General features: G+C 41.1%; 1 protein-coding gene across 5 annotated transcripts in view; it reads right to left on the bottom strand.

The window, feature by feature from the left end:
- The window catches only part of WFS1 (wolframin ER transmembrane glycoprotein), a 36,375-nt gene extending 24,790 nt beyond the window's left edge, over nt 1-11,585 (bottom strand). The window contains exons 1-2 of one of the 5 annotated variants that reach the window (XM_041124468.1): nt 11,565-11,585; nt 9,157-9,354 (exon numbers count right to left, since the gene is read on the bottom strand). In XM_041124468.1, coding sequence (XP_040980402.1) covers nt 9,157-9,349 — 193 coding nt within the window. In that variant the 5' untranslated portion in view covers nt 9,350-9,354; nt 11,565-11,585. Of the gene's footprint in view, nt 1-8,003; nt 8,175-9,156; nt 9,355-10,245; nt 10,338-10,833; nt 10,944-11,372; nt 11,521-11,564 lie in introns of those variants that run through there. The other 4 variants (XM_030019631.2, XM_030019641.2, XM_030019652.2 and 1 more) reach the window with 4 other exon arrangements.
- Nucleotides 11,586-11,827: the final 242 nt, after the last annotated feature.

The raw sequence follows: 11,827 nt of genomic DNA on the forward strand, positions 1-11,827 counted from the left end.
CCATTGTTATAAGGGAATTCTGTCTCCTACTCCTTAGCTTTCATTGGTCTTGCTCTCTATTCCTCCAATATTTACCTCTGCTAGGGTGCAGTCAAAAAGAGAAGCTGCTATAGCTTCTTATGAAGTCAGTAGAGGTCTGACTACACAGTTCAAAACTATGATAGGACTGTATTGTAATCAACTGATCTTTTTGGACTACTAAAAAAAAAAAAAGAAACAAAGCATGACTGAAACATCAGAAATAACCGCCTGTCACGAACATGAAGCAGTTAATTTATGTTAGAAGACTGAATTAATTTGCTTTAAGAAGGTCACAAATTAAATATAATAGCTATAGAAAATAATTTTATTGCAGATTCTCAGCAATCCAATGAAGAAAATTTTACAATGTTGAAATATGAAGATTTTATAACATTAGGTAGGAAGCAAGCAACAAGAATGCATGAACATACAAAGTAAATGATGCAGGCATATTTGTTCAAGCAATAAATAGCCAAAGTAGGAAAATGAAAGCTTAAGGGCATGCCTGCCCATGGATATCAACCAAAACAGATACAGCAGAACACATTTTGTGCAAAATCTCCCTAGAAAGTATTCCTTTTTGAGTCATGTCCTATGTAATACCTCCAGTCCCTCTTGGAAGTGTATGGTAGTAATTCTGATACAGTGTTACACAGGATATTTTGCAGGAAAAGTCCCTTCTGCAAGCACAAATCTGGTAAATTAATCAAAATCCAACAAATTAAAAGTTTTCAGGGAAGAGCACACAGCTTTTTATTAGATTTTGTTTTCACTATGAAACAAGCTTTCTAGAATCTCAGACGTACTTAGAAGCAAAGGCATACACATATTAATGACAAAATAAAAATTCTTTCATTTGCTAGAAGATGCTATGTAAGCGTATCTCCAATGTGAAAAGTGTCCAATTTCTTTCTTTCAGGAAAACAGATTTAAACTGTTCATCTACAGGTAGATTGTCTATTATCAATGTGCTTTTAGAAGAAGCTGGTATGTACACTTTGTAACAAAAAGGTAGGTTCTAATAGCTTTTGTGTGTCACTGGATTGTACTGTTGAGCTTTCAGTGTTCAGCAGAGCCAGTTTGAGTCTCTAGAGAAACCATCCTACTCACCTTCCACAAGCTTCAAAAGTTCAGTGGTATTGTGTGCAGTACTGATGTAGGAGTAAAGTTTCTGGAAAGACTGACATTCCACTTAAAAGCAGGCATTAAGCATCACGTCATAAACATGATTTGTACATACAGAATATAATGACACACACAGAGGAACTGACTGGAAAGGGAGAAATATTTTGTACAACAAACGTCGTTGCTTTGATAAATGGTTTTACTAACTTTAGATGCTTATTTGCTCATCCGTGAATGTTGAATCTTTCATCCATTCAGAAGCCTCCTGGATTCTTATCTTAACTGCAAAGTAAGGGCTTAGTACAATTAAGAGTACATTGCATGTTTTTCTTCTATGCACTTCAACTTCCATGATTAGAACTTAAGATGGTCCTACTTGCCCCCAGAACAGTTAAAAATATTTATAGTAGCATACATTGCCAGCCATTCTATTTTTAAAGGTGGTAACAGGGATGGGATGGAAGGGAATAACATTTGTTTACAGAGGTGTTGAAGTCTAGGACTCAACTCTGCTTTCTCCAGGAGCAGCAATGCATTTGTAGATACGGTAATAGTCTTAGTCACACCACAATTGCAAGTCATCAAATAGCATTAAATTGAAAAGGGAACAACTTCTGCACCCCCACAAAATGAAGGCAAATTGTCAGGAGAGCAATATAACAAAAAGCATGTAGGTGGAAGACTAAGAGTGATGATACTATAGAGACTACAAATGTTAAGTGGAGGGAAAACTATTCTTAAAAGGTCTTTCTTCCTAGAATAGCTATTATTGTACAATGAGCATTTAAAGTCATTAAAATAATTTTACACACAACTAATGAGATGGCCCTGCTGCTTCTTCTATGCAGGCATCTCTGATTAAATCCTTTATGGATGAGCTGGGATAAATCTAACATGTTCCAAAACTGGAAAGTTAAAAATAAATAAGCTTTCTGTCATTTCTTGGTTGATAATCATCATTATTTTTTTTTTCTGGTAGGGAGGGTTAAAAGAAAAAAAAAAAGGAAAGAAAAATGCAACCTGCAGAAAAGCAATGTGAGAAAGAGTTGAGATCATAAACCTCACTAAGCCCACATATTTTTGTAGGTGAAGACCTACAGTTATCATAACAACCTGCACAACGCTCAATGGAATCTCAGCAATTCTGCAGTTTAGGTTCTTCACCACAGAGACACCAGCAGTTCACAGAGCAGCCCTTAAAAAGGACACACTCCAATTGTTTTGCAAGTCCACAGTGCCTTATTACCTTGCTTAGTAAGGACTTCTAATAGTTAACTGACTTTGCAAAGGATTGGTTTTATTTCCCAGCTTACTGTTTCCAGTCTCACCTTCTAACTTTCACAATGAAGTGGGCCTTCTGTTGCTACAAGTGGCTGTCTAGCAGCACAACAGTTTCAAGTCTCTCCTTGATTATTGTAGTGTAACAGGGATTTGTCGCAGTTTTATTTGAAGATGAATGTACAGGTATTAGGTACTTCCAAATATTTTCTTCCAAAGCCACTGCGAAATACCTCCAGAAGTTAGCATTTCTTGCTGCTGATGAATGCAGATGCATTATATTAGAGAACTAGTTCAGATGAGGAATGTGCTTTTAACTGTCCAACTGTTCCCATTTAATGCATTTTGTTTGCACAGTGGAGCACACACACTGGATTCCTTCTGGAGGAAACTAAATTGAAAGACTGTATTCCACCCACTAGATTAAATTTCTAAATGTGTACAATAGGAACCTTGAGACCTTAGCATCAAACGATTTAGAGAGCCACTCCTATGTCATTACATTATTCACAATAGTAAATTAACCTCTTCCCCTTCCACCCTTCTTCAGCTGCTCATTTCTATCCTTCTAACACCCTGGGACTATGCTAGAAAAACATTTTGTTATCATAAACTAACACAGATTAGGAAATCAATCCACCTGAAAAATAATGAAGGAAGATTGAGTTAGGGCACTTTTCTAAACTGGTTCTTAATTGTGTGAATGCAAAAATTGTTATCAATAACAATATATTTGTTACCAGCCAGAGAAAACATTTACGTATTTCAAATGGTGAAAGAGGCAAAGATGGAGAATCTTTCCTCAAATAAACGGGTGTCCAATTCTATTCCCACGTATGGTAAAAACACCAGCATGTTATTGACAACAATAGCAGCAGACCTGAAAAAGCCAACTCCCATTGTTCTGCACCAACTATGACTATGTCCCAAAATTTTATCTGAAAATACAGTCATTAACTTTGTTTGGATAGAATCCTTTCTCCCCCACAGTAATGCCTGGCAAATGAGCTTTCCAGGAGCCTGAATAATTACAGTTAAAATTTGAAGGGGCATTAATAAACTGACAGATAAATTGTTAAGTAATTAATACTTCAAGGCATAATCCTCCCCTTCTAACAATCAAAGATTTTTCTGAGACTTCTTCAAGCTTTGCACAAACATTTCACTTTGCCTCAAGAGTTAGTCTGTACAAGCAAATTGCCAGAAAATAAAGACACAGAAGTGCTAAAATAGAGCTTTGAAGCAAAGGTTCTTTGTAACCTTAAGTGGAAGAGGCTAACACTTGGAAAATATTTGTAAATTAGAGAGGTTCTCTATTTGTTAGCTATCATTTAGCAATGTGTTGGAGACACACTGTTGTACATCGTTACAATGCGTTGTAAACTGTTTAGAATTTATAAATAGTACAGATAAATTCTTCTAAGTCATGCAATTTATAAAATAATTCTCTTCCAAGAGATAGAAAAAACCTCATAACCTTCCTAAGTACAAGCAGAACTCCCCACATCTACAAACAAACATAAGAAATTGATTTCTGTCTGCAAAGCTCTCAGTACAAATACCTTTCCCATATGTTCTCTATTCTAGAGCAAGAGATTTGTGCGTATTTCCTTAACAGCAAAAAACATGGACAAAACAAAAATTAGTTCCTTAACCAAAGAGATGTTTCTTCAAGCACTGCAACTTAGCTTTGAAATGCTCTCAAAACTTCCCAAACTCTCACCTTTGAATTCCTACCGGATTCCTCCTCTCCAACCTTACTGGCTAGCAAATGTATATGAATGATGTAAAAAGCAAATCAACTCTGTTTCACCCACATATAAAAAATTATCACCTTCACACTGCCTCCCAGATTTCTCTATTATCCTAGGATGTCCTCTTTTACCTGCTGACTGGCAGACAGTCAATTTTTAAGAAAGATACTTCACATGCTTGAAAGTACTTAAGCATTACAAGAAATGGTAACACCTCCAGATAACTTGCAGCACAATTAAATATTCACCTGGGGTGAGAGTCAGCCCAGTTCAAGTTACCATTATGGCTGACTTAAAGCAGTTACTTGAATCCAGACATCCCAGGCAAGTATCCGATCACTATGATATTGTGAGAAGTTTCTCTGAACTCTACTTTCTTTTCATCTGAACCAAAAGTGAAACATCCACTAGGCCACAGAAAGCTACTTTCTAGCTCAGCAATACAGACCACTTACCTGGAGTGTGGATTCATGCATCTCTTCCAAAACCATTACATTAATAGCAGTGGTATTCAGATAGTCACATGCTAAGTGAACATGTTGAAGGTGCTTCTTTCCTAGCTCTGCTCTGTGTACACATAGAAGAAATGGTTCCACTAGCAAGAATGATGCTTTAAGACTATTTGTAAACTCAAGTGTTGGGACCTTCAGAGCTCTCATATGAGCTATTTCTTTTCACATTGCTTTAGGGCTGTATCTGAAGGAAGGAGGATGCATACAGTGGATGAAATACAGATGCGAAGAAGGGGTATGTAGCAGCTGGACAGAAACTGAGAGGCCTGTGCACCTGGGAAGCATAAAAGTGTTTTAGGAGCTTTGAGTCTTAGTCTGTTTCAACAAACTTCACCAGACTTCATTAGCAAGCAGCCACTTGTCTTCCTTGCTATACACCCGCGCTCCTCTTGGCACGACTACTAAAATAATGGCAGAACTTTTTTGTTTCAGCAACCGGCAACACTCCTGTAATTTGCTTACATGAAGACTGATGACACAATGGTTTTAAAATTTCAGAAGCCCTAATTAGCAGTGCATATGTTTTGCTCACTAATAAACTTCCTGTCCAGGAATATCCTTGAAAGAGTAACAATTTTTAATTTTTTTAAATTAATTTTTAAACATGAGAGTTGGCATATTGATACCAATTCCATTCCTAACACATACACAAAAGACAATAACTTACATAAGCAAGTTTTCTAGAGAATGCAACAGCTTTGGGCAGAAATAGGAATACCCTCCTTTTCTTTTTTAAAGCAACAAAAACAGTATCTATAAATCATCTCAAGATCAACAGTTGAATATTGTTTTTTTCATTAAATCCAGATTTGATTTGCAGAATAAATTCTCAAAGCACTGTTACCTCCCATTGTAAAATGAAATATACAAGGAATAACAAAAACACTACCTAATGATACATTAGCAGAAGATAGATTGAAAAACTGCTAAGAAAAAAACCTATAGTATAGGAGTTCGATCCAAATGAAGTACCTGTGCAGCTAAGGATGTGTGTTTGCTTAAGTGCTTTACTGAGTCAGAGCCAGGGCATTCACTAATTTGCTCGATTATGCTGCAAGATATGGATAATGCTACAGGAGATGCGTGTTTCCAGGAAATAAATTACTTAATCTTCACATTGATGCTATAGCCTTAAGTACAGCAAATGTAAGTAGAGACTGGAAGAAAAAGCACAGATCAGAAATACAGATATGTTGGCAAGAATATTTCAAGAATCACTGAATGGCTGAGTTTGGGACCTCTGGAGGTCATCTGCTCCAACAGCACTGCCCCCCCCCCCCCCAATCCTGGCTCATGCAGGGCCACCTACAGCTGGTTGCCCAGGACCATGTCCAGATGGCTTTTGAGTATCTCCAAACATGGAGACTCCACAACCTCTCTGGGCAACCTGTGCCAGGGCTTGGTCACCCTCACAGTGAAAAAGTATTTCTTGATGTCCAGAGGGAACCTCCTGTGTTCCAGTTTGTGCTCACTGCCTCTGATCCCATCACTGGGCACCACTGGAAAGGGCCTGTCTCCATCGTCTTTGCACGCTCCTTTCGGGTATTTATATACGTTGGTAAGATCCCCCTGAGCCTTCTCTTCTCCAGGCTGAACAGTCCCAGCTCTCTCAGCCTTTCCTTGAAGGAGAGGTGCTCCAGCCCCTTCATCATCTTTGTGGCCCTTTGTTGGACTCTCTCCAGTCTGTCCATGTCTCTCTTGTACTGGGGAGCCCAGCACTGGACCCAGCACTCCAGATGAGGCCTCACCAGTGCTGAGCAGAGGGGAAGGATCACCTCCCTCCAGCTGCTGCCAATGCTTTGTCTAATGCAGCCCAGGATACCAGTAACTTTCTTTGCAACAAGGGCACATGGGCATGTGGTAGATAGGCTTGAGGTCCATCTCAAATACTATCTTGAAAGGCAGTTTTACATCGTACATCTCCCCTTCTCCAACAGAAATCATAGCTGATTTATTAAGAATTAAATAACTTCTATTACAAATTTAAGTTTGTAGAATTTTGTGCAAGATATTTAAGTTGCCAGTAAAGAGGAGTGTTCTACATATTCAATAATATTTATTGAGATAGCTTTCTGTACAGCAACGTGCTGGTCTTTTCTGTCCTCTTTTACATCATTCAGAGTTACAGTCATCATCACAGTGACACATAGTGACTATTCAAAGTAGCTGACTTCTTAATATTCCAAGAAAGAAGTCAGAACAGCTGTTTCCAGAACATCTGGTCTAGTGCATATGTCCTTTCATACAACCAGACCACAACACGCCATGGCTAAGAGACCAGATCCTTCACTCTTCCTAAACCTATCAGCAACTTGAATGTTATTTATTGGGAAAGGCTCTAGTGATTGCCAGGAATGCCTCCTCTTTCAGTTCAAATATTTTGAAAATTGCTGAAGTGCCAGTTTTCTGAGACATCACTTTTTTCATATTCTTTCCATATGCACATACATGACCGAATTTGTACTGTTATTTTTACTTCTTTCTGAAGTCCTACTAAAATTCCCGTTTTTAAGTTCTGATGACCACTGCTGCTGTGAGTGGAAAAAAAATTCTCTGCTTCCTTTTTTTTTAAATGAGTTTGCAGTTCTAGAAACTGTTAGTGTTATGACAAATGACATAAATCTAAAATAACCATAGAAGACGACACTGGATGAAGAAACATGATCAAACACATTTAATATCTAAATCCACTAAAATTTTGGTTGTTAGAGACTTCAGCGTGACACAATGGCAACAGTAACTCACTCTACAGCATTCAATACTTGCTTATATTAAGATGAGGATGGAAAGGGCAATGACAGTGGCACCAGGAACTGAGATGATTTTCATGGTAAGAGATTTAAAGTAATCAGGAATGAGTCACAACTGAAATGGAGAAATACCTCAATGCTCAAAAGCCTTCTTTTATAGGGGCACAAACAAAAGCATCTATAATACATAACTGTATAGCAATCATCAGTAAATACACAGGCCTGTAAAGAGAACTAAGACAAAACTTGACATGATTTGAAAAGTCTAGTATTTATATAGAATAAGAAAATCTCCAAATTAGCTAGAGAAGAATACCTGACAGGATCTCTGTGTAAAACACCACCAGATTGATAGCTTGTATTCATTTTCAGAATCTTGCATGAATGTGGGCACCAACAACAGAAACCTATGTTTTCATATTATGTAATCATATTATAACCTATGTAATCATATTATAACAAAGCCCAACATAACTCCATACCATATTCCTAATATTGTTGCTATTCTTTCCCTGTTGAAGCATACTAAGAAACTGGAGAATGAAGAAAGGAAGAAAACATACCTGTTAGCACTGATCCTAAATTAATAATCACGTAATTAATGTTAGAAGTGTCAATTCTCCATCATCTCTGAATTCTTTTACAGGTGGGTGAGATGACAAAGTTGGTAATGATACACTGAGGCATGTTAGAAATTCAGGTATCCAAAAAATTCTTCTCCATCTGGAACGTGCCTTTTAGTAACAAAGAACCCAGAAGGTTCCAACAGTCAATTTTGAATTAGATGCGAACAGTAGATGTGCTAACACAGCTGCAATATTGGCCTGAACTATGTGCAGAGCTCAGCTGCATCTGATACATGCCATGTAGATATTAACGCATTTAATAATCTTAAACTCTAGCCATATTACCTTCAATAGAGTGACTCATATTTATGAATGTGTCGTGATTTAACCCCAGCCAGCAACTAAGCAACACGCAGCCGCTCACTCACTTCCCCCCTACCCAGTGAATGTTGTTTGCTAGACCTTGAACACAAGACCTTCTTGCACAAGTGTTAGATTACAAACTGAATTTAAAACTGGAATTCAGCAGCTGAATACAGGAGCTAGATATTTTTCTTTCTACCTTTTGCATGAGACATTTTGCTCATCCCATCAGTTTTCGCAGTCCTTGAAACTCAATGGTTTCACAGTAAGGGGAAAAAAAAGAAGGATCATTCTGCCTTTCAAAGTGTATCATGATTCTTAATCCAACTTCTTATCTGCCTGCTAATCTTAACTTCATTTCTGTTGCTCTGGTTTCATATATCAGCTTATTATTCCCTCAGTCTACATTACACTAGTACATATTCATCCACGTTAGAATTCACATTAAAGCTATAGTTAGCATGCGATCTAGCCAACTAAAGAAATTAAATTGAAACTTTAATATTATGCTAAATGACATTTAATTCTTCCTGCCAATTTTTCAAACAAACTTCTTTCCTGTTGCTCTATACACATAAGAAAAACTGGATGGGAAACTCAAAAATATGCACAAAGCAAGCTGCAGAAGAAAAGTCTCTTCCACAACAACAGGTTAAAAGAAATTGGAGAAATTTATTTTCCTACTTTACCGTGTCTCTTTAAACAGAGTTTAGAATACATATACACACAATAATCTCCCAGTGTTTAACATAAGCCAATTTTGCATAAAAATTGCTTTCATACTTACCATTTTTTTCAGCTTTCTCCCTGCTATGGGAGTAGCCAGGAACTGAAGAAGAAAAAGTTGCAGCATCTCCTGAAGATGGTCCAGATTTCTGATTGTTCTCACTACGGTCCACAGCAGCAGCATTTAGCTGGGACCTTCCAAGATGCAGCTGGGGGTGAGAGGGACTTGAAGGGGGATCAGGATCTGAATTCATTTTAGCTGCAAAAGCGGGGAATAATGATTAAGTATCAGATAGTAGGGTTACAACGTAAAACCAGAGTAAAAATTTAAAATCTGAATATATTTGCAAAATTAGTTGAACAAAAAGCCTAGAAAAGGGCAAGAAGGCTGATAGCAACGTCAAGATGTATTTATACATTCTTCAATAATTCCAAGCATGAGCAGCTATTGTTGAATAAGACTGACCATATATAGCATTGTGCCAGAAGAGCAACTGCCTTTTTTCCTAACTAAATAAGAATTGATTTTCAAGTGTAGATAAACATTATTGACACGTCTATAACGATAGAAAAATTCACCTCATATCAAGGGCCTGGTTCACAGCTACCACATAATCAGGCGACAGAGAAAGACAAGAAAGATAAGGCAAAGGAGGAGAAGATGTAGAACTCTGCCACTGGAAATGAGGAGAGGGACACCACCAAAGATGCTCTTTGCAGACATTTCCAGTTGAGATACACATGATCCAAAATAAGATGACTTCACTTACTACTAAACTACTATCCAATTTTATAAAAAATAATATTCATACAAAAAAACTACTAAGGCAGGGAGGGAAAGGCCTTACAATTCCTTACAAAAGAAGGCCTTTCAACTTGCACTGTAAGCACTCTCCTAAACGATGAAGGGATCTCTCTTCTATAGTAAAAAGTTCCTTAAATCAGTAAACTTTCATAAAAGTGCTTACTGAATGCTTAGCTTTTACAGGACAAGAAGTTGCAAAGTATGCATATACCATGCCAGTGTAACACACAGTAACTCTTGCTGCTTAAGAGCAACTTCCCTGAAGTTAAACAATTCGCAAGGAACATCGTAGAAGTGTCTGGGTACAAACTATATATTTTAATTCTGTATGTTCAGAATACTGACCTAAAAATGTCCTTGTAAAGATGAAAGTAGTATCGCCAAAATCAAAGATACACTAGTTCACTCAGCCAACAACTTCTTCCGCTTAAAGGACACTAAAATCACAACAGGATGCTAAAAGTACCAGCAATATTACCACTGTAAAACATGTTCTTTGTAATCTAGACAACTTGCTTGCCAGAATTAAGCTTCCCTAAACCAGAAAATATTTTACTGATATAAGTAAACGCATTTCTGTATTATGTTTCTCCATCAAGTTATAAATAAACCAACACAGTTCAGTTCAACCTTCAAACAGCCCTAGGAAAACACAGAGATTAAAATACTTTCCCAGCCAACCAGCCCGAGTATTTTTAACCACTATACAATCACAAAACTTACTTCGCATCTGGGTTTAAACTTGACCTTAGCGCTCTGAAAGCGAGACGAGTGAGGGAAGACAGGCTGAGGCTCCGCGCCCGGCCGGCAGCGGCAGAGGATGCGCTGCGCAGCCAGACGCCGGCCCTCTCGGGGCGCACCCCGGCCAGGCAGGGGAACCGGGCAACCAAGGCATCTCTCCGCTACACATGCGATGAACAGGAAAACGCTTACCTCGTGTTAGTTAGCCAGCAAAACTACTCCCGTCCCCAAAGTCGCTCTGCGCTTGTCCTACATAGGACACCAACAACTTTCCCGACTGCAGGCTTCGGCGCGAACAGGAGCCAGCACCTCAGATTTGATTTCAGGATTTCCTCTAAAAGTCCGCGCACGGGAGGCAGGGCAAGGCTTTCGGGGAGCCCGGGCTTCTTTAGAAGCCAGCCGGCGCCACAGGAGGAGCCGGGGGCCACCGGCGGGCCGGCGCCGCCCCGGGACGCCCGCCCGCCCGGCCGAGCCTCGCTGCCGGCCGTGACTCGGCAACTACCGCCGCCCGGCCGCCGCCGGCGGGCGGGACGGGACGGGACGGGGCGGGAGAGCCGGAGTTGGCTCGGCCTCGTTCCCCGCCAGGCCGGAGGGTGCCCGGGCAGCGGCTGCCACCCCGGAAGGCCGGGAAGCCCCGGCGCGCAGCCGGAGGACCGCGGGGTGGGGGGGGGGGAAGGAAGAGGCCGGCAGCGCGGACCGTCCCACCCGGGGCCCCCGCCCCAGACGCTCACCGAGCCCGGCAGGGCGAAGTCACCGGCGCGCACTCCCGGCGACAAGTTTCTCTGCGGCTCCGGAGGCGGCTGGTCGCCAAGTAGGGCCCCGCCGGGAGCCCGCAGCCCTACGGGGCGGCCCCGGCCCGCCCACCGGCCGCAGCCCCCTCCTCTACCCGCGCCGTGCGAGGGGCCAGCGCCGCTGCCACTCACCGCCCGCCGCTCCCCGGGGAGGCCTCCGCCGCTGCCGGGCGGGGCCGGCCGGAGGAGGAGCGGGAGGAGGAGCGGGAGGAGGAGCGGGAGGCGGCCCGCCCCAGCCGGGGCCCGCCGGCCGCCCGGCGGGTAGCGGCGGTGGGGGGAGCTGGGAGGCAGCGCGTTGTGTGCGGCTTCTTTCCCCGCTGCGGCAGCGGGCGGCTGCCCGCCGGTGGGGGACGAGGGGGGTGTCTTGACGGAGGCGGCTGGGGCGGGCTCGGGCA

Source organism: Aquila chrysaetos, chromosome 1, assembly GCF_900496995.4.
Source record: "Aquila chrysaetos chrysaetos chromosome 1, bAquChr1.4, whole genome shotgun sequence".
Lineage (NCBI taxonomy): Eukaryota > Metazoa > Chordata > Aves > Accipitriformes > Accipitridae > Aquila > Aquila chrysaetos.